The 24,282-nt window shown below is 38.8% G+C and overlaps 1 protein-coding gene across 1 annotated transcript in view; it reads left to right on the top strand.

The window, feature by feature from the left end:
• Positions 1-223: 223 nt before the first annotated feature.
• LOC113091173 (rhombotin-1) overlaps positions 224-24,282 on the top strand; it is a 34,226-nt gene continuing 10,167 nt past the window's right edge. The window contains exons 1-2 of the mRNA XM_026256620.1: positions 224-798; positions 23,275-23,488. Coding sequence (XP_026112405.1) covers positions 777-798; positions 23,275-23,488 — 236 coding nt within the window. The 5' untranslated portion in view covers positions 224-776. The remainder of the gene's footprint in view (positions 799-23,274; positions 23,489-24,282) is intronic.

Here is a 24,282-nt window from a genome sequence, read left to right on the forward strand (position 1 = left end):
CCCTAGGGGTAATTAGTGTCCTTGGAGTTAAATAAGCTAATACTTAGACACCTCTGGCACAAGCAATTATGTTTGTGTATTGAATAATTGATTCAAAGAGGGGGGAAGGGCTGCTAATCAGATCTGAGCATAATGAATTGATTTAATTAACAGGGGAATCCGTGGCTCTCTGGGAAGCGCGCACATTTATTCAGAAGCAGGAGCGCGCAGAGCGCATAAATTGGGTGAGAAAGGCAGCGTGCGCATGCTGTTAGGAGTTGTGTCAGCCTCAGAATTGGATTTCTTGAATATAGTTACAGTTTCGGAGCAAATGAGAACTGGGAGGAACACGTTTCTACTCCAAGAATAGCTTCTTCGCAGCAGCTCGATTTAAACGGCTGTTTAAATTAGATTTGAGTTAGTGTACTCGTTTCATTTTCGCATGGAATGCACCGTGGCGTCTCACTTTAGTTTTAGACCTCGTTAATTACAAGCGTGGATATTACTGACGCGCTGCCTACGCGAATACAACTGAGGGGACATCTCTACGTACAATCTCCGAGAAACATTAATTACACATTAATAACGGACACACATGTTTCTCTACATGGCTTTCTGTTTCTGAAAAGCGGAAAACCACACAGACGAGCCTGTGTTACAAAACCTTACGGCAGCAACGCGGACGATTATTTTTGTTGTTGCAAAGCAATTTCTTCTCAGAGACGCGAGCGGCGCGCAGAAGTGTGCTGGAGCCGAGAGCGGATCGCCTGGAGCCGGACTCCTCGCTCCTCAGGACGATGGTGTTGGACAAGGAAGAGGGTAAGTGCACGGATGATTATCGGTGCATTAATTTGCTCCTTACGACCATGGGGAATGCGGGACAGTGAGGAAATGTTACATTTAGCGTTCATTTCCCCCCGAACGGCACTTCCATGCTCCAGTTCGTGTCACATCAGATGGACACGTTTGGCGTCAGGTTTACATGAGAAACGCTACTCTCAAAGACTGAATGAAATATGATATTGTCGGCTTAAAAGACGTAACGTTACATAGAGATCAACGTACGTCGCTATTCACGCAGTATCAGTTCGCGCTCATGCAAATCTGTGAAGTTACGGGGAGATGTTTTATCAGCACCGAGAGCATAGGAACCTTTACTGATAGGTCTAAACGAGAACATTAAGATCGCCAATTTGATATCAGTGTATTTAGTTTGTAAATATTTCTGTTTGTATAGGCATATGTACAATGCACGTCTCTGTATTTACGCTGCACGCCGGTTCCTATGGAAACGGTTTATAAACTTTTTTTTCTTCTCTTTTGGAGCTTGCGGTGCTGACAAGTTTTTGCTGAGGATGAATCCCGTTTGTCTACGTTGATACGTTTCTTTAACAACGTTGAGAGAAGAAAATCCCTACAGAGTGTTTTTGACCTTAAAATGCCTTTATTGTCATCTTTCAGGGAATATTGTCATCACACATGTTTAGTTTTTAGCCAGGGGCCCTTTCCCCTCTAAAGTAATGGCTTGCATTTCAGACCCATACTTATGTTTGAAAATGGATATTTCATATCTCTTTGAGCCAACCATCCTTTCACTAACCCATCTAAAAACCAATAAAGGGATTGCCGTGGAAACATAAATTGGTCTGTCTTGTTCAATCCATGTTGCGCTAATGTACCCAGATTAACTCAACTGTAAATTGTCTCCTTTTGGCTGTCTGTCTTGCTAAAAGTTCCCCATATGATTCATGATTCAGATTGCTTTTAACAGCTATTGGCTAAGCAATATGGTAAATGTACAAGGTGATGCAAATGGCATTAGTATGAGAGGATGCACAGGAGCATGTAATGCAGTCAATACTACATTAACTACTGATGCCCAATTACAGAAGCAGGGAGAGTGGCTTTTAGGAGCATTAGGACTTACAGAAAAGCTTAGATCACCTGCTGTTTATTGCCTAAAAGCTTCACCCTTTGCTTGCTGGAGCCGACCAACTGCGCTGGCATTTTGGCAGGGATGGGAAAGCAGCTTGGATCCTCTCTCTCACTCTCGCTCTCGCTCTCTCTCTCTCTTTCTCAGCACATGCTATGTTCAGATGACTGACTGTAATAGAAGGCTATATAGTCTGACTCTAAATATATCTGTTGAGGTAAAACATCCTCATAGTTTAGTACATCTTGTACTAAATTCAAAGTGAGGGAGCTTAGTGGATAAGATGAAATGAACTGAGCTTTGTCAAAAAACAGCCATGTGCACAAACCTCATTTTCACTCACAGCATCCATACGCTTCTGTGTAAGCAAGCATGAATATATCATTGGTACTTGTAAACTTGCTGATATGTTGTGATTTAGAAAAATGTCCTTCAAGCAAATCGTTTTATATTGCGGTTTTGTCACGATTCAGAAGATTATAGATGCCAGTGTCGCTGCTGTATTTGGTTTCCATAACTGATTTTTCAAATGGTTTTGATGTAACTGTAAGTAACCACATCCTGCAATAGAATTATCCTGTTACCTTCTATCCAACATCCTCTGAAAACTAGGAAACAGTTTTCACTATTTTTACTACACACTAAGCTTGCTTCAATTTTCTGACCTAAAATTCACCCTGAGCTGTTAGGAAGCTTTATTAGGTAGTCTTAAAATTTAATTTTTTTTCTTTCCAATATCAAATATTGGATCATTCATATATCTGTTTTCTGCAATGATGTACGAAGCGCTGGAGATTGAAAGTAGAGTGACGCGGGGCTTGTGTCGTAGTTTTGCATTCACTCGCTATTGTACTATTACATTTGGCTTCCCAAAATATCAACCTTTCATATTTCAGGTTCCCAAGCTTTGTTATCAGCAGGTCTTTGCACTGTATTTGATACTTGCTGTGCTGTTTTCAGGCAACGACACCATACCATACATTTACTTGATCTTGTACTTTCTTACCATGATTCTGAGAGAGTGGGGGAATGTTTTAAGGTACAGAACAAGAACCACTCCTCCTTTTCATGACTACCTTTAAATAAAAGAAGCTCTCAGTTGACTTTTAATTCTCTCTGGAGAAATACGGTATTCAGCCATCTTCTTTCCCTTCAAGGTATTTAAAACTATCTGGATTGGGAGAAATAATTGGGTCCTCATTGTGGACTTGTTCAGGATTGATCATACACATCGCTGGGCTCCCTAAGAACCTGGAGAAGAGAAAAGAACACCCTTCTACATCCACAGTTACCGTTCCCGTTTAATTTACGAGAACTGTGAACCAATGAAATTCGTTCGTTCCAAATGTGTATATTTGAAATGCAATGTTTCAAATGAATACTAGACCCATGATCTGTCTGCTGCTTTAATAAAACTCAGGGCTTCAAGCACCAGTTTTTATTTTGAAATAAGAATTGCTTCATTCTTTACTTTAGTTACCATGGTAATTCGGTCTTGTAGCAGTTTTATATTGATTTTGAGAGTGGACAGTAATATTTATTTTCTGTTATTCCCCTTTCTGTGGGTTGATTTCTAATTTCCACTTGGAGATTACTTTTATACATTCCTTAAGTCTTTTCACTTTTTTTCAACCTGCACGGTAATTTTCTCGTATTTGCTATTTTCTCAGCTTATTGGCTTGTTCTTACTCTAAATTAAACTTGCCAATTTTAAGTATTGAAATTACATCAATGTTTCTTCTTGCAATATTGCACCTGGATTCAGGGCCTAATGCTTGTGTTCCTGCCACTTATATTGCTTCAGCCTGAAGAAATTTCTACTTTATAAACATTTCCTCCTGATTCAATTACAGTTCAATATATCTGCAACTGATGTGTCCTCAACACAGAGATCCGTCATTGCTCTCTGTGGTCTTAAATTGGTGTGCTTTTTTTGATGGTTTTGAATGCATGATAGTCTGACATTCTGATGAGGCTGAAGTGTTAATCATTACAAGGTGATGCACCACTTTCAACAGTACAAAATTGGAGAGCTGGCCATATAATTTTAGTGTAACTGCATGCAGGTTTGTTGCTTAAATCCTGAGGACACAGGGCCACATTTTATGGGTGGTCCTCTCCTTTTTTCAGGAGCTGGGACAATGTTCCTTTCCTCATGAGGAGAATCAAACTGGGCAGAAGAGTCAGATTCCAGTAAACCTTATGCAAACAACGTACAGTTTACCAACCCTATTTCTGTCTCTATCCCAAGGCACTTGGGATACATCTACATGAAGCCAGAGATTTCCCTATCGGATTTTTTTTTTTTCTTGTCTCAAGAAATATCTGCATGCATCCACATAAAACCACAAAACTGACACAATGATGTAGTTTACATTGCTGACCAGCATGTGGCACTGCAATGCTGCCACAGAGATACAGTAAAAATGGAGAAGACTTGGACTATGCACGAAAACCTTACGCGCGGTATGCAAACGAACATGGTACAATACATTTATTAATCCGCATTAATGTTAGTTAATAAGACAATCGTTCAATGTTTGTTCATGTTTTCGTTGCGGTTAAGTGACCTAGCTGTGTCCGACTAGGGATGAGACGTGGGCTGACGATGTCGTTGTTTCAGAAAATATACGGATTTTATGTCCACACGAAAAAACGCAAAGGTGGCGTTTTCAAATTTATCCACTCTGGAACCTGGTTTAAAAAAAAATATTGGTTTCACTCTCCCAAAACGCGGGATCCGTGTGGATTAAACACCTATTTATGCGTATACAGCAAAATGCATCTCTGTGTGGACGGGACATTGATCACTATCAAACTTCTGCTGTCTCACATCAGTGACTGCAGTGTATCTTGTTTTCCATCATTTTATCGCAGCTGAAAGGGCATCCGAAAAAAGACGAAGGTTCTAGAATGAAAGTTAAAGGTACTAAATGCACCTGTATATGATGCAAATGTCTGCGCTCATCAGAACCGCTCACCAGCTCGATCATATTCCCTTTGTGTTATGTGTAAACACTTTTATTAAATCTTCATCCAATGTCTTAACACTGTCAAACATCAAGGGAGCCATTGGGGAAGGCTCATGTTGCATCCATATGGTCTGTCATGACCGCGTGTTTCTATGAATTCTTCCCATCCTTCTGTTTCTTTGTGTAAAGTTATTGGCAAGTTTTTAAATAATTCCAGTAAACATTGGATTTTTGAAGAGCTTCAAGGACATACAGTCCATCACTGAAGCATTGGGAACACAGAAAACCTTTTATAACATCCTCAGACATGCTGCCAGCAAGATGAATCGTCATTTTTAGGCTACCTTTTAAAATGTCTCAGAGCAACCTTATCTTTCACCTTGAGTCCTGAGACGAATGCAGACAGGTGCAGCGTTCAGTAAAAAAAGCTACATGAGCGAGAGAGGCCCAGAAAACAATGTCTATTTGTAGGGTGTGTATATATTTTGATGTTGATGTAAATGAGGTCCAGTTATATCTAGCTTCATCTTGAAAAGAAAAAATATAGGTAATATTCCAGTGTCTGTTTTTTTCATTTCAAATTTGTTTCTAAACTGGAATGCTCTACAATAGTAGCTTCTCCCAGTGGACATGCTCCATGTAATAGTACATATGCTCTGCTGAAAGTGGGATATAAAGCTACATATTGACGATTTTACACTAGGTGTTTTTTAATTTACTTTCCTTTTGGTCTTTTAGACCATACACTGTAAAAAAATTCCTGTAGAAATTACAGTAACTTACTGGCAGCAGTTTGCCAGTAACTTACTGAAAATTAAACTTACAGTAAAAATACTGTATTCATATTTACAGTACCATTTAACTTGCTGTAAATGTATTTGCAGTAATATATTTTTTTACTGTAAAACACAATTATGTTTTTTTCTCCTTTTATATATTTTAATACAATAAAATATTACTTTACACTGTGAAATTTACTGTAATTGGTTCACTTTTATTATGTATTGTAAAACTTTACAAATTATTGTATTTCAACAGGTCTCATGTCTCAGTAGTAAAAACTATAAAAACAAACAAAAGACTGTTTAACTTCTTTTATTGGTTTAATAGTTAAATTGTAATACTTGAAATAACATTTTAATATTCTTGCAGATTGTACTTTAAGTTTTCCAAAAACTTGAATACATTTCATTTATACATAAAAGTTTCATATTAAGAGCATTTTAAAACAACAGACATGAACAGATTCAGTCATAAGAACAATCTTAAAAATTTACAAATTCAGAAAACTCCTGTGTAGAATGTATTTGCTCTTAGTAGCTTAATAGTTTTGCCAGCTGAAATCCAGAAACTCCTTAAAGGGATAGTTCACCCAAAAATCAGAATTAGGTTATTAATAACTTACCCTCATGTCGTTCCAAACCCGTGAGTCTTCCGTTTATCTTGAGAACACAGTTTAAGATATTTTAGATTTAGTCCGAGAGCTCTCAGTCCCTCCACTGAAGCTGTGTGTGTGGTATACTGTCCATGTCCAGAAAGGTAAGAAAAACATCATCAAGGTAGTCCATGTGACATCACAGAGTCGGTTAGAATTTTTGAAGCGTCGAAAATACATTTTGGTCCAAAAATAGCAAAAACTACGACTTTATTCAGCATTGTCTTCTCTTCCGGGTTTGTTGTGAGACAGTTCAAAACAAAGCAGTTTGTGATATCCAGTTCATGAATCATTCGATGTAACCGGATCTTTTTGAACCAGTTCACCAAATCAAACTGAATCATTTTATACTGTTTGCGTCTCCAATACGCATTAATTCACAAATTACTTAAGCTGTTAACTTTTTTAATGTGGCTGACTCAAGAACGAGTCAGTATTTTGTTCATTATCTGGCTCAGCTCGGTGTTCATCTTCAGTTCTCTCTTCACAGCAGTTCAGTCAGTATACTGTTTGAGTAAATTAATTACTCCGGGATATTGGTTTGTTTGAACTCAGAAGTGTCAGCCACATTAAAAAAAGTTAACAGTTTAAGTAATTTGTGGATTAATGCGTATTGGAGATGCGAACCGTTTAAAATGATTCAGTTCGATTTGGTGAACTGGCTCAAAAGGATCCAACTACATGGAGTGATTCGTTCATGAACCGGATATCACAAACTGCTTTGATTTGAACTCTCTCTCACAACAGACACGGAAGAGAAGACAATGCTGAATAAAGTTGTATTCTTTGCTATTTTTGGACCAAAACGTATTTTCGATGCTTCAAAAAATTCTAACTGACCCTCTGATGTCACATGGACTACTTTGATGATGTTTTTCTTACCTTTCTGGACATGGACAGAAAACCATACACACAGCTTCAGTGGAGGGACAGAGGACATAAATGGAGGTCTCACGGGTTTGGAACGACATGAGGGTGAGTTATTAATGGGTGAATTAATTTTTTTGGTGAACTATCCCTTTAATAAAGGAGGATACATGAGGGTTCAGACCAGAGTTCTTCCTTTGCACCATCTTCCCACTTCTTTTTGATGACGTGGAACTTTGAGGAGCACTTGCTGTTGTCAGGGTTAACATTTAACCTTTACATAACAGAAAAAAAAGTTAGATCATTTGATGTGAAAAATGTCTAACAAAACAACCAAATACAGAGATGCACTGCAAATGGCACAGAACACAACGGAAATATTTCCAGGGGACCCAATATGTGACGAACCCGGATGGAGCATGTTTAGTACTCAACGTCTACTTTTGTTTTCTTGCAAAAAATACAGAGATTACATATTTATGACATACAACTTTATATACAATATAAAAAATGTAAAAAGAACATGAGGGTGAGATATTAATCTATACATTAGTAACATTGTAAAAAAAAATTGTAATGTTATGTTTAAATAAGTTTCATAGGTAAGAAATGTAAGGTAATGTAGGGTCCAAAGATGAAACAGCTAATTTTAAAGTTGAGACACACACAGATAAATAAAGCATATTACGAAAACTTTTTTGTATAAAATGTATTTATTTGCAACAGTTATGTTAACAGCAATAATAAGACATTTATGTCCTAAGTACAGCTATTAAGCTGATAGACACCATGCTGCTTTGTCACAAGAACATCCCAGGTTAAAATAATGAGGAAATTACGTTGGATAAATCCGAAATCGCCCCCTTAACACTCATTCACTCATTTCTACATTAGTCCACTAATACGGTTCACTTGAAGCTGTGAATGAAAACGAGTGAATGAATTCGGACAGCCGTTGATCGCGCATTGGATGTACACAGTCGGGTTCGTCACTTACTGGGGTCCCCTGAAAACATTTCCATTATGTTCTGTGCCATTTGCGGCGCATTTTCGCGAACGAGATTATGTTATTCTCCCGATGCTGATGTACAGAACAAATGTTACATTTGAAGTAGACATATTTTTCTCTTGGTTGTTTAGTTTCCTTAACTTTATGTGTTTGCGGTAACGTTAAATGTGAGACTGAGGGGCTTAGAGGCTTTGGAAAGTGTATGAGCATTCAGGAACTGCACACGAAAACCTTAAATTCGCCGTGTTTTTATGCCCTTTGGCATGATTAATAAAGGCGTATAATGTCTCCACAGAGACGCCAGTGTTTGCACACGACACGAACATTGCAGGTTTTACTCTAGCACTACAAGCATGACGTGCATTTATATGGGGTAATCAGTTAACAGCAAGCGATAATAGCGGGAAAAAATCCGACTGACTTTAAGCTAAATCCACGAAAGCTTTGTTGTTCGGCTAACAGTTCACATGAACACTCACCAGCTCCTGGAGTGGTCAAACCCAAGGCAGAGACCCGTTAATGTCCATATTTTGACGGTGAAACGTTCAGAAAAGGGAAAGAAAGGAAAGAAATATGAATGTTTGCACAGTGTCACCACAACTCTCTCTAGCTCTCTTCACAGCATAAATGTGAGGTGACTGCGCGCCGTTCAGTGGTAGCGTTTTTTTATTTATATTTTTGTTTTAGTTAAACCAAAGATATAATATATTTAAAGTAAAAGAAGTAATATTTGTACCCACCTTTGCATCTGACTGGTTCTTTTCGCATCTGTGTGTCTTGTTTTCTTCTTTCTCCAAGTGGGAAATAAAACTTGATCTGTGATTGGTCAGGTTTCGCGCTCATTTTTTCTTTACTGTATTTAGATTTACAGTAAATTAAAAATACTGTAATTTAGTGTCGCCAAGAGGGTATTCCCCAAAATGTAACTTTAAAATACAGTAATATGCTGTATAACTGTCCTACAGTAAAATACAGTTCATTTTACAGTTAAATACTGTTAAATTTACAGACATTTCTAACAGTGTAAGTTATTCCCTCGTGTCACCTTGTCGCAGCACCTCTCGCCAGCACGTCTCGCTGCAAGGGTGAGTTGCTTCGTCTATTGCATTTGTGTGTGTGATCACTTTCTCCTTTACTCACAACACACACACTCAGCTTCTCTTGAAGCAGGGAGTCACACTTAGCTCAGTACAGGTGCCCATGCTAATGAAATAAATGACTAGCAGATTTTGCTTAAGGTCCTGTCCTCCCTGCCAGCTCTTTCCGTCCACCAGAGACACTTTTATAAACTCCTCATTAACCTTACTACATTCTGTAACTTGATAAAAGCTCTCTTAATGATACCTACACTGATATCCACATCTGGCTCTAATGATGTCAGAAAGTGCAGCTTGAGGTATCATAGCTGTTCATTAGTGTTGCCTTTATGAAAAAATACAAATATCACTCACCTCGCCTTGATGTCTTTATACTGTAAATATCACCTGACTCAAATATGATGAAACCATGATAAAAAATGTCAGACATGGGTTGTGGAAGCCTTGCTGCATTGTGAATGTTTATGAGGGAGCGTTATGCAGTTATGAATGATTAATGTTGAAATAGAATCTTGTGGCATAATTGTAACAGGGTCTGTTTATGCATGCAAGATTCCATCTTGTTATACATTGATCTTCCATTACGCCTATTAGTTGAAAGGCCTTTTTTAATCCCTCCTGAAATGCTCCCTGGATACGAATTCACAAGAGTGTGTTTACAGGAGAATTGCAGGCAGACACTGATAACGGTTGTGTTGGTTTTTGGATAGTGTGTTTTGTAGGTACATTGGTATGTGGGCATGTGTATGTGTGTGCACACCTGTGCGGTTACATGTGTACAGTAGAGCTGTAATCGGACCTTAAAAGTTAGGCCCGACAGGACCCGAGCCCGACAAGTACAATTTGATTGACAGCTTTTTTAAAGCCCGAACCCATTTACAACCCGACATTATTCAAATGTGCGCACGCACACAACTCTTTTGCCTTTTGTCAATAATGAGTCATTTATACATGTTTTAACATAATCTATTCATAACTAACGTAGACTAGACCACTTGGAAGTTGGAATAAAGAAATAAAATAAGTCTTCTGTGACATCGTAACATCACAGCATTCTAGACATAGGCTCATTTTAGCCTATAAATAGACCAACGCACCAATAAAAACAAGTAATTTTTAACAAATTAAATTAAGATAAATTTTTAATTAATATGGATATTTGGCAATAACGAAATTAAGATAAAGGCTCTGCCGGATTTGCTTCGCACTAGCAAATGATATTTAATAAAATAATAATGCCAACATTAGAGTAAATACTCTGTCCACATTATGCATTTAATACTCAATTAATATTTAGTTATCATTTGAAAAAACATTACTCAGAGATTGTTTTTGTCGAGGAAAATGATTGAATCCACTGTAGATGGCTTCAGCGGGTTCCTACGCTCCCTGATGGGGCGTCATTATTCCCATTATAAACCTGGTCAAAACTTTTCCACACCTCAGACTTTGCTTTAGTTGCTGGTGCAACCAAAACGTAATCGCCAGAGGCAAGCCTGCGTTACACCTACTCAGCATTCATTTTCAAATCTTTCTAGCGCTTATCGAAACACATCACATGACTGCACTTTTACCTCGCAAACCGGAGCGCAAGCCGGAGCCCGAACCGAGCCTGTGGAAGATGATATAAATTAGTTTTACAGTGTGCATGCATTTGTATGTGTGCAATTGGTTTGCATGTGCAGAATATATTTACTGTGTATGTTTATAACGTTTGAATGTACGCATGACACAGTGAGTTGTTGAAGTTGTAGTTCTTGGTATAGCTGATCTGCATCTGTGTTTTGCTGTTGACGATTACTGAACAGCAGAGTGAAGCAAGATGAATTCTGAAATAAGTGATGCACAGTTCAATATATTCAATTTGTAATTTGTGGAGTGAGGAAGTTACTCAAACTATTGCTTTAATTTGTTTGGAGATTGTAGCCTCTTGACTCACTTCACAAAACACACACAGCAACTTTACCAACATGCCGTAAGTCCACATTCATTGTGCCAGTGCTGAAACACTCCCTCCCCCCCCCCGATGTGCCTAAATGATTACCGCCCCGTAGCACTCACACCCATCGTTATGAAGTGCTTTGAGCGACTAGTCCTAGCACACCTCAAGGACTGCCTCCCACCCACACTGGACCCACACCAATTTGCCTACCGTAACAATAGGAGCACAGATGATGCAGTATGCACAGTGCTGCACTCTGTACTCACCTGGACAATTACAACACATATGTATGTATGTTTTTTTTTTGACTTCAACTCAGCATTTAACCCTGTCATTCCCTCCAAGCTGACCACAAAACTTAAAGACCTGAATATTAACACCTTCCTCTGCAACTGGATTATGGACTTTCTGACCAAAGACTCAGCATATTAGGTCAGGCCACACCTGCTACACCACCAACATACTCAACACCGGTTTACCACAGGGCTGTGTGCTGAGACCATTCCTCTACTCCCTCTACACCCACACCTGCTCCAACACACTCAACACCGGCATACCACAGGGCTGTGTGCTGAGACCATTCCTTTACTCCCTCTACACCCACAACTGCAAGCCTGTGCATGGATCCAACTCCATCATTAAGTTGATGATGTTCATTTGTTCATAGTTTCTGCTTATAGTGTACATACACTTATTACATAATCCATCTGTATAGTATGTTCATAGTACACCTATCTGTATATCATGCTGATAGTATTTAAAAATGTGTAAATTATGTCCATACCCTTATCTCTATATTTATTGTACATTTGTAACACTTTGTAGACACTGTTTATCCTGTACTGCTTATTGCACTTCTGGTTAGATGCTAACTGCATTTCGTTTGCTTGTACCTTACATGTGCAATGACAAAGTTAAACCTAAAATATATGAATAAATTGTTTTTGAAAGGTCTCTCTTATTCACCAACGCTTTGATAAAAAAATACAGTAAAAACAGTAATATAGTAAAAATAATTACGGTTTAACAGTTTTCAAATTTAATATATTTTCAAATGTCATTTATTGCTGTGATGGCAATATTTATCAGTCATTACCCCAGTTTTCAGTGTCACGTGATTCTTCAGAAATCAATCTAATGTGCAGATTTGGTGCTCAAGTAACATTATTTTTATTAATGGTAAAAACATGATGAATGAAAGTATAAAAAAAAATCTTACTGACTCCAAACTTTTGAATGGTAGTAGTATATTGTATGTATTTTAGGTAGGCATGTACATGTATGTTATTTTTGTACCTTCATGCTCAGCTCTGTTTATAGTATTTCTGCTATTCAAGGAGAAGCCAAACCATCTGCTTATTTATCATAATGCCTTTATTTTTTTATTTTAAATGTAGAGATTCTATTCATCAATGTTTGCAATGCTGACTAGGTCACAGCTATAGATATAGGAAACATGTAGGACAGAGGTTTTTTCTTTTCAGTTGGGACAACATAATGAAAACTCCCCCCAGCTCAATAAACTTTCCATATATATATGCGCCACGAACCAATAATAACAGAGCTCATGTAAAATACTTAAGAAAATAGTTGGGGGAGAGAAATCCAATATAGCCTGTGTAAACACATTCCATCCAAATATTACATGGATATTAAAATCTATTCCTATTTTTAATAAAAAAGCCACAACATATAAGAGGATGCTGTTAGAGAAAGCACTGGAGGGAGGCTGGTAAATGGAAACTCAGTCCACTTAATGAGATACTAACTTCAACAGTTAATTGGCTGACCTTCGATAAATCAAATACTGAATACCTAATTAAAGGCAGTGATTGCCAGTTAGTTTGTATTGTTCCTTAAAGGGGAAGGGCACAGTATTGGTGAGGCTAATTTAATCAATGTGCCGTGTGATGGTTCTGATCCATTTGAGTGGCAGCTGTGGTCCAAGCACTTGGCCCCTCTGCTCTGCTTTAATTGAAGTTGGAAACGGAGCACAGGCTGAATAATGCTCGGCAACCCCTCTTTCTGCCAGCCGATAATTTTATCCTTTCTTGACACATTTAAACGTAACCGTCTCCCATGCATGGTTGGAGCTTATAATGGACTGGCCATTTGATTTAACTTTTGAATTCTCCAGCAACTTCAGTAACCTTGGATGAATGGTGTGGTCATTCAGTTATTGCGCTCTCAATGCTGCTATGGAGATGATTGGAATACACTCAAGTTAACTTGTCATTGAAATGAGAACATGAATGTAATTTAAAGCTAATTATAATGACTATAAGCTAAACCAAACCTTTTACTTAGAGAAGAAGATTGAAATTCTGGTCGATAACAGCAAGCTAATAATAATTTTCATGTTATGGCCAATAACCAATAAATGGTTATGATATTATACATAAAAAATAAAAAATACAATTAAATGCACAAACTGAATGTATGCATCACTATTAATGTTATCAGAGGTGCACACCATTTTTTAAGCCTGGTTCTCATAAAAGGTAGGCCTAGTATTAAATGCTTATACAATTATTTTATAGTAAACTTAAAAATAAAATGCTAATATTTACTACTACTTTCTTTGTTTGCCTCTTTAAGAAGGATCCCTTTATGAATCCCCCAATTGTAAGTCGCTTTGGATAAAAGCTTCTAAAAAAAAAAAGTGTTCATTTTCAAACTTAAAATAAGCAGGCTTTTATTTAGCAGTTTTGCATTGTGCTTTGAAAATGGCATGGTATAGCCTAGATTTATGCTTTAAGTTTGAAAAGAAATCTACAGTTTGTCGTTCTAAAATGGTGATTGTGCATTAACAGCCTTGTTACAACCTTGTCGGTCCGCAAATGCACTGTCAGAACTTATTTACATAGCACATTTTTTATTTGGACTGTGCATGTCGCGGACCTGATGACTTATGTGCACCCCTGAATATTCTAATGTATGTACAGCATGGAAGACTGCTTTTTCCCTAATGGAGACATCCCCAAAATAAGTACCAAATTTACCAATTACACACAAACTCGCAGACTTGAAATACTAATTGTTAATTGTTTAGCAGTAAGAATAAGTATCTCCTAAATATAGATTGACACTTGAAACAAGCCCTGAAGCACACATGGCTGGGAAACTGTAGTAAATCCAAAATATACTCAATGATATACTTCTAATATATTCAATGATAACGCCACAGAAATGTTCACCTGATTAAGGCTGGTACAGTAAACCAAAAAGCCTGGGAAAAAGAAATGTAATTGTTGAAATCCAAACCCTTCTTCATTATTTACCCCATAAGGAGATGGGCAGCCGAGACCGTGTTCAAGTGGCCCAGAGGCCCCACACACCAAACAAATACCCCCGTGGTGGATTTGCATTATTCAGCTCTTAACAGGGCCCAAATGCAGTAGTGCTGCATGGCGTTTCCTCCATTTTCAACCTTGCAGCATGGTTCTGAATGGCACACCTGTCTCCTGGCATATCTTTTGAAACGCTAAATGTGTAGTAATTGCCGGGGAGAGAGGAATTTCATACATCACTACCTAACATTGGGAGTGACAAACTTTAGAAAGCCTACATTTATGCCTAGCCAAATGCATTTTTAATGTTGGCTAAAAAGTGTTGGGGCATCATTGTGCAACGGATGGTGGAAAGAGGCTCTGACGGTGCTAATGGTTACATTCTTGCCAGGAGTCATGAAGTAGCAGATAAGATTGTCTTCCTTTTTTTTTCCTCAAAGTCTGAAAAGATCTGGAGGGAGAATAGATGGATTTATTCCATTATTCAGATGCAAATGCAATCTGTGGGAAAAGAGGGGAAAATGAATTGAGTTCATATATATGAAGAGTCATTCATCAGTGGGGGATATTGACAGTTTATGCCTTCTGGTGGAGTAAATGGGTAGAGGCTGCCATCTCTGAGCTCTGTCTAAATGAAGACCTAAAACAAACACGCACTCCAGGCCTACTGTAGAGAACTACTTCTAGACGGGTGTCGCTTGATTGGCTGGATGTGAGGTCACACACCTCCCTATTCTTTCTCTATCGAGCAACTGATTGTTCCTCTTAAACTCCTCTAACCCCTGAGTCGGGTTTGTTCTCCCTCTCCATTCACACAAGCTTTTCTGATTCTGGTCTGTCGACAACTCACCTTCTAGAGCTTTTTTCTCACCATGCGAGCGCCAAAGTGTTGGAACAACTTGCCTATTGCAATAACACTGCCAGTTTTCGCACGTCTCCAAAATAAGCAGTAATGAATTTAATTAGATAGCTGTTGCAATATCGCTGATACATTTCTTTTAATTAACCCCATGTGAATAAATTAAAATTAATAGGAGAAAGAAAAGTGTAGAGCAAAGAACAACATGCTTGCACATACACACACACACACACACACACACACGCTAATGAAGTTATCCATTAATTGGAATCAAATTTGTTAGCCAAAGCTTCAGCAGAGCATCAGGAGCTAACATTGTGTTTAGTTAGCCTCTCAATCTCCTCATCAGAAAGAGAGAAAGAAGGCCTTTGGTCCTAGAAGTGACTGCGAGTGTAAGAAATGCACCTCTGACGTGATGGAAATGACCGCCAGGGCTTGGAAAAAAGAAACCCCCTGTTTCCAGGCTCTGCTTTACCCAGACTCCCCATACTGCTATGCTTGAAGCCGGGCCAGTGTTATTGCAGGCCTAATGTGGCTGCCTCATTTTGGCTGGATCAGAAGTAATTATGCTCGGGGAAAGTGGCTGCCGACCGCAGGGGTCAGGACACTTGTAACATGTGAAAAGAGCAATTATTCCCGGAGACCAAACCCTCCCTTATCCCCGGGCAGTGCCAGGGTCACTACGAAGGAGCAGCACTGCTCCGTTTCACCGGGGCTTATTAGTGGCAGCAGGCTGCTAAAGTTTGTGAAAGTGCATCATATTAATGAACATTCTCGTTCCAACCACACTGGTCGTGCCAGACCTGATCTCTCTCTCAATTTTTTTCCCTCCCTCTTTCTTCCTTCATCTTTCTTTCAGTCAAACATTATTTTTTCTCCTCTATCTTCCTTTGTTGTTCTTTCAGTCAAATGTATTCTTCTTCTGAACTTTTCTGGGTTGCAAAGACAGGCCTGATTTCATAAACAGAGCATCCACAACTGTGTTACCTTTCATTTACCCACAAGCTACAGCTGAACATATACTATTCTCCTATTTTGTGCTGCATAATGTCCACCGAACACATGAATCAATGTTTCAGACTGTTCTGCCTAGTCCTTATCAACTAGGATCAAGCTCTTTATTAATTTGCCTGTGATTTAGCCTGTCATATTCTACCTGATATTATTACCAGATGTGTTTTGTCTTGGCAGGAAAGGAGACTTAGTGTCTACAAGCTCAATTACAGTAATGATGTGGACTGATTGAAAGCAACTGATTCACACAGACAATAGCAGGACATCTGCCTTAGTTCCCCATTAACCTCCACGGTGGCTGGCTGACAAATTATAGTCCAGATTGCTATGGTCATGGCTTACATGCACACAATGGGCTCCTATGCACAGCTAGAGCTAACACAAATCTTTGGTTTATGATAAAGTTCATCACAGTAGTTTTAAAATAGTCTTAATTTTAAATAGTTTTCATGCTTATTTGGCATAATGATCTGTCATTCTATTAATTCAAATAATTAGCAGGCTGTGTGCTTCAGCTTCTGTCAAACCCCTCTCAGAAAAGTGACACTTTAAAATTCATCCCCCTGTAAATAAATAATAAATATTTAAAATATAATCACAAAGTCATCATTTTTGTTTTTACAGAAAGTATTATAACGATTTATTTGATTAGGCGTATTAGTAATAGAAAGGCAAACGTTATAATACTTTCTCATTTGCCGTCAGCATTAAGCTAATACGCATTTATATAATTTGAACAAATCTTTGAATGACTAATGAACATTTAATTTCACAAACTTTGCAAACTCAGTCGAATCCAGCTGTATGATCTTGTGAAGTGTGCAGTTTTATCCAGCATGTGAATTGAATGCTTTAAACTTTAAACTCTGATTTCAAATTGTGTTGCGCTTTATGCATTTGCCCACTGTCATATTCATTTTCACTGTGTGTTGTATGTAAAATGAGGGTTACTCTGGCATTATTTGAAAAATATGATTCCCAATGCACAAAAACTTCCCAGAATATGGAATGCTGGTTAGTGTTTTTTTTCTTCTTCTTTTTTTTATATTATAATTTTATTAAATATTTTTTTGTGAAAAATACTGTCATCTAAAGTATTAGTATGTTTCTTTTACACATTATTTTTAATCCATTGTCAAATGATTTAAAATTTCTTAAATATTAATAATAATAATTTTAAAAATTATATCTGCTTTATATCTGCCCCCCTGCTTTCCGGGATATCGACATCGCCTGTCAAAAAACACATATCGGTCAACCACTAGTCCAAAACAACGATAACAACATTGAAAAAAACAAAACTTTTTCAAAATATCTTCTGTGTTCCACAAAAACAAATGCATACTGGAATAAAATGAAGGTGAGTAAATGATGGCATGAATTTCATTTTTGCGTGAATAATCCCTTCAATAAAAGCTTTCAGTTCTCATTTGTTATTCTTGGTCTAGCTTGATCTAGCTGAAGCTGAATACAAGAGAGTTGCACATGTAAATGCCCTCTAAAAAACATCTCTGAGCAGGGTCAGGTGAACTCAAAATCTTAATTACTGTATATTGGATTTCAAGACTGAGGTTTAAAACTACATCCTATCTGGTACATTTTAATTCCAAACACCAACTACAATATCAGTTCCATCCATTCAGCTAGTAAATGTGTGATTCAAGACTGCATCTGCCCACTGTCGGGGTAAGACGCAAGTGCTTATCAAGTGTCCCATCCCTGTCACCACCAAGACTCCCTTCTGGCAAACGGTTCAGCTCAATCAAAGACTACAACCTCCCATGGCTACATCAGCTTTCATTTGTCACACTGTTGCCCTTCTAGTGCAATCTGTCTCAACCACCATACACTCATCCCCAACACGCGCTCCTGCCTCTTTTCGGAGTACTACCTTAAACCAATGAGCGTCTCTAATCTTACATTGCTTTTGGAATCATACCTGTTAAACTAAAGGATTTGTTGCATCTGACCTAAAATTCTTTGTATTGTCCGCCTGCCATTGAAACAGTTCAGACACTTTTCATTCACTGCTGGTTTTTAATATTTCTGAGAACCCTTCTGCTCCATGCATGCATTGCTGCTGACATAACCAAAGGTTGTCATACATGAAAAATCATGCCAACAGCTTTGCGACAGATGACTGCCTGTAATCCCTCATACATCTGTAGTTTAAGTCTCCAGCACTTTGTCCCTCTAAATTGGTCCCTTTCTCAGATGTTTTGAGGTCATGCACATGGTTTATGCCGTTGAGGTTCGTTTAAGGGCATTGTGGGATTCTATGCAGGCCCTCATAAAGTACAAAGCCATGTTTATACTTTAGTAATAATGAATTTTCTATAATTTATGCATATTGTAATTAGTGGTGTGCCTGAATTTGATGATGTGGTCATAAACATGTTGGTCTTTTCCATGTAATTATAATAAATGAGAATTTAAACTTTCAAACTTGAAAATATAAAGTTTGTAAGTCAAACAAAAGCTCAAATTTCCAGCAAAGATAATTCAATTCCTTTTTTAGTTTCAAATTGTAAATAATTCAGTGCAAGTTATTCAGTGATAACCTCCCGTGGGTTGTTATCTGCTCTCACCAGATTATTGAGTGAGCTTGAGGATCAGTCAGATTCAAATCAGATTCTGAACAAATCGTTCAGATCTATTTTGTAAACCTACTCGACCAGAAATTCAACAAAAAAAACCTTACACAAAAGAATCAATCATTCACGACTCAGAATGTCAATTTTTTAAAAACATCCACTGTAATTGCAGAAAAAAAGGAAAAAGTGTTTGAAATTTCTGCTTTCATATTCTGCAAAAGAAGAGCATCATACCGGTTAGGGTTACTTAATGATGACAGAATATATTTTTGGATGAACTTTCTTTTTAAGAGCAGATTATAACATGCCTTCTTAAAATGGCATCATTATTGGCTTCTACTGTGTGCTTACTTAAAGATGCAACAGAGGAAACAATATCTGACTACAAAGACATTTTTTTTAAAAAGATATGATTATTGTGCTGTAATGCTTTAAAATGATTCCTTGACTTTTTTCCCTCATGCTATAAACTTTAAATACATCAAAAGGGCACTGATTTGATTTTTTTTTTTTCGATATCCACAAAAATGGAACTTGAAATGAACGCCTACATAGAAACCGGATCCTATCTTTATAATGGAAAGTACATGGTCTGACAGTTTCAAATGCAAAAACGCATCCATACATATTCGACTGAGATAAGGTCTGTAAAGGGTGGATGGGTGGAAAAGAGGCATATGACAGGGTGCGCACCAATTACTAATAGCGAATTATTTTCTTCCCTCCCTTTTATTTATTTGGAAGAAATGTTTGACAAGGCAAATGCTGCCTCTTGAAGGAAAAAACGCATCTACTGTTAGGATATGAATCAAGTGGCGGATAGCAGGATATGCTTTTTTTGTGACATGAAATGACATAGGAAGGTCAGAGGCACTTGTATCTGTTAAATGGATTGGGTTAAGTGGGAGTTGCCACCTCAGTTTGTGTCTCTGTTTACAATGTTATACTTTTTTGTTCTGCATAAAAGAAATGGGGGAAGGGTCTCCTACCGAGATTCCAGGCTGTGCAAAGAATGATGACAGATGCACTCATAAACCCCAAAATACCAGTTTGCTGATGTCAGAGTCAACATTACGTACTTTTATTCAGTCATTTACTCTGTCATTTCAGGTTTAGAATGTGCTGAGGCTATATAGGGCTTCTAAAAGCATATCTTAGCTGGCTCTTTTTTGGAAAACAATGTGAGGTTTCTCAGCGATGGCAGAAACAAGATGATTAGCTCAGACAGAATCCAGCGCTCCTCACATCAGCTAACTCATCCTGGAGGTAGCTCTAGCCTGGTGAGACAGGAGTTGTTAGCCGCCTTAAATCTGGGTTAGGAAACCTGTCATGGTGTGATGGACATATTCAGTTACCGACAAACCTGAATTCATCCATGTAATTACAGAACGGGAAAGCTCAAAGGTTTTTGTATATGGGCCTTGAGTGGTTTACAACAGAAAGGGTTAAGCTCGCCATGGTTAACTTTTTCTTTAGCCACAATGCACGTTGTTAAAAGGTGGGAGGAAAGTGGGGGCCTAAACCAATTATGTGTGGTTCTCCTGAGGTGGGGGAAACGACCTTTGTGTATAATTAGTTCTCTTATTTAAAGCAAAGAATTTGAATAGAATAACTAATTAGCTGTCATAAAAGGCAAATTAAAGATTTTTGTGCCATCCCTTGGGGAACTGAAGGAGCCTGATTCCCAAGCTCGTTTCCGTCTCGTACACACACTCACGTACAAACACAAGACACACTTTTTCCTCGCAGACGAGCTCTCTCTCTCCTCATTAAGACTGTTTCTAGTTCTGTAGAAGGCAGACAAGAGAGTACTGTTGGCATACCTGCAGAGTGCACATCTAACAAGCCATGAAATGCAGGTAGAAAACGACCGCCCTCAGCTAGTGTGGCTTCAATTTAAAGGCTTTTTACCTTCATTTATACTGAACATTGGTATTTATAGTGAGTTTTGTGATCCTAATGTGACGGCTTCAAGAGCCCCGTATTGGGGCCGGTAAGGGGATGTGGAGGAAGCTGGAGGGGGAAGCACACCGCTAATTGATGGCTCCCATCAGTGGCGCTAGACCAATTAGCATTCTTCTTTTTCCAGTTTTGATAAAGAAATAAGATGGTTGAGTACCCACGGAGCTCTTATTCACATCCAAGTCATAAATTTATCTAACAAGCCCTCGCTCTCCTGCCCTCTCTCTCTCTTTCAGTCTTTCCTGAGTGCCCTTACATTTTTACCTCATTTTATAACCAAGGAAATGCTAATTATAGTATTCATAGCACCGCTGATGTGCGGATGATCCAGAATCACTGAACAAATCGGAATCCAATAAATGAACATGTGCATCACAGAGGGAAAGTGTGTGAATGAGCACATGCAAGGGTTGTGCACCATTGAGAATTGAATTGAGAGTGCCTTTTTAAATTCCAATTCAGTTGCCGAATTTGAATCGAGGTAGTAAATGGGACAAAGTATAGCAATTAAAAGTGTAATGTAAGGAAGTAGAATTCAAGTGAATTCATATACTCTAAAGTAAAAAGTAAAGTTTGTCAAAAGTCTAATTTTGGCTCTTCATCTTTGAAAGATTTGAAAAATACAGATTTTTTTTTTTTTTCAAACTTATGCACTAAACCTCTCTTGGAACTACAGTGCAAGGTTAGTCCAGTTAGAGGAGGATACACACAAAAAACATTAATATGCTGATAGTTGCATGCGACGTACCGGATAATGGAGTTCATGCCCACTGGCGTACATTTGTTGATCATGTACAGTAGAGCCATTACCGGACATTAAAGCCAGAGCTGAACAAGAGCTGCTGCCTGTGACCTCTGCCATCAGAATACTCTTAACGGACATCTCGTCTCGTACACAGATGCACTTACAATCAGCTAAGCATTACATAAAAATGACGATACCAGGAAAATATTCATTTAAAGGTATAGTCCACCTAACTACGAAATCCTTCCAAACCTGCTTGACTTTCTTTTTCTGTGGAACACAAAAGTTGTTGTATATGATGGAAGTCAGTAGGGTCCAAACAACATTGGACCCAAGTGACTTTCAAAGTATGGCCAAAAAAAGAGTTAAGTTTTGTTTACACTTCAAAATGCAATATTTTTTTGTTTTACAGTGCAGAAGAAACCAAAGTCAAGTTTTGATCAGTAAATAATGACAGAATTTTTATTCTGTGCCGACTATCACATTTAATTCCTCACAAATACCTAAAATTAACAGTTGAATAACACACATTCTTTGGATATTTACAGAATGTTTTTACACTTTTTCCACACTGTAAAAAGGCTAATGCTGAAATAAAAAGCCCTCTGTCCAGATGTGGACTTTGTGAGAGAAATGTGTTTTGAAAGCAGAGAGCAAAAGAGAGGTATAGAGAGAGGGAGAGTGCCGGGTTAGCTGCGCGTTCTATTAGACGGATCAATAGCTCAGTGTGGGAGAGAGTGTCTTAAGAGCTGTTGTCCTGCGCTTTCAGCTGTGGCAGACCTGTTAGTGCTGGCAGAGGGGTGCCGAGTGCCAGAGTTACCAGCTCTGGCCTGGGGGCGGCTTTTAGTCCACACACAAATGTCAGACCGCAGATAGACTATTAGTGTTTAGTGCAGTTATTAAATGGACTTTATTTGTCCTTTAGGAGGCTAAAAGGCATGCTTAAAGGGGGGAAGCTACATGACAACGCGGCGATTTAGCCGGCTTGGTTACTCTTCTCAGGTCGCAATGCAGCGAGCCCGAGTGTAAAAGGAGATCAGGCTTTAGTGTGTGTGTGTGTGTGTGTGTCCGTGTTTGAAAGGCACTTAGGCCATACCGTATCTCACTGGAAGCTTAAGAGCAGCCTTGTTGCGGTCAACAGTGTTCTAAAAGGTTAATGTTGATCTATAACAAACAAAGCCCACAGGAGGCTTTTAGCATGGACAACAATTCTCATATTGATGAAATAGGGCCATGGCTAATCTTCCAAACAACATAAATACCTCTGTCAGCTATCTAAATAGAGATGGTCCTGGAGCATCCCAACATAGAGATGCATTCAAGCCCCCATTAAATGGGTGTATGTCACTCGCCAAAAATAACATCTGTTCTTTTGAGCGTGGCCAGTGATGGATAAACGCAGTCCAAAGTGACCCGCACGGATATCTGTGCAGAAGAGCATCCGTGGCTAATGCATATGAAACAGCTTCGGTGGTGTCACCACCCTCATCAAAAAGAGCGCGGAACATGAAAAGGCACTGGTTTAGCCAGCCAGTAAATCACAATGCTCTCTGTGTTTGTCTCCCTATCGCCACAGGTGTGCCGATGCTCTCCGTCCAGCCCAAAGGAAAACAGAAGGGATGCGCCGGCTGCAACCGTAAGATTAAAGACCGCTACCTGCTCAAGGCCCTGGACAAATACTGGCACGAAGACTGCCTGAAATGTGCCTGCTGCGACTGCCGCCTGGGGGAAGTGGGCTCCACCCTCTACACTAAAGCCAATCTCATCCTCTGTCGCAGGGACTACCTGAGGTAAGAACATGCTGCAGTCAAAGTGCTGCCAAAGCAGAAAGGGCTTGTTACACCTCAAGCTGCATGACATTCAGAAAAGTACACCCTCATCTAACAGCCGATGATTGCCACCCTGCCTGTTTCATTCCTGGCCCTGTGCTCTCTCTCTCTCTCTCTCTCTCTCCTGTTGCATTTATCTGCTAACTTGTGGGGTGAGAAGATAATTTTTTTTAGCTTGTAAATGATGTTTTCTTTGAGGCTGTTACAGAAGATTAAGTGCCTGTTCTTTCCTCATCGCAGTGTACCGACCCAGACTCTGTGTGTTCCAATTAAGTCCCAGTTGCACAAGTGAGCAAACAGCTTGGAGTGGCATCTTGTAGCGATTGTTTATGTTTAGCTGGGTAAGGTTTTGCATGTTTACATGAAAGTGATGTGTCGTCCCATTTTCTAAGTTGAGAGATAAACCACTGCGTATGAGTGCGTTTATGGATTTTCAGCTCACCCCAGGCAGCTGAGTGTCAGAACTGCAGGTCTAAGGATCTGTTTTGCCTCCTATCTCTAAGCCATCTGTTTGCTAAATTAAACATGATTATTTCCTGGGCGTTAAATCCCATTCCCTGGGGGTCTCCCAACCAGATCCAGTCATTTATCCCCAAGCTGCTCTCCTCAAAGATCCCCCACTGGTAGGACCCTTCCCAGTAAGACATGCAGTTCAGCACTGTCGTCATAAAACTGTGTTAAAGGGATAGTTCACCCCCAATTTTTTTAAATTCTGTCATCATTACTAACCCTCATGTAGTTCCATAAAGGTTTGA

The sequence above is a fragment of the Carassius auratus genome, unplaced genomic scaffold (assembly GCF_003368295.1).
Source record: "Carassius auratus strain Wakin unplaced genomic scaffold, ASM336829v1 scaf_tig00214110, whole genome shotgun sequence".
Taxonomy (NCBI): Eukaryota; Metazoa; Chordata; class Actinopteri; order Cypriniformes; family Cyprinidae; genus Carassius; species Carassius auratus.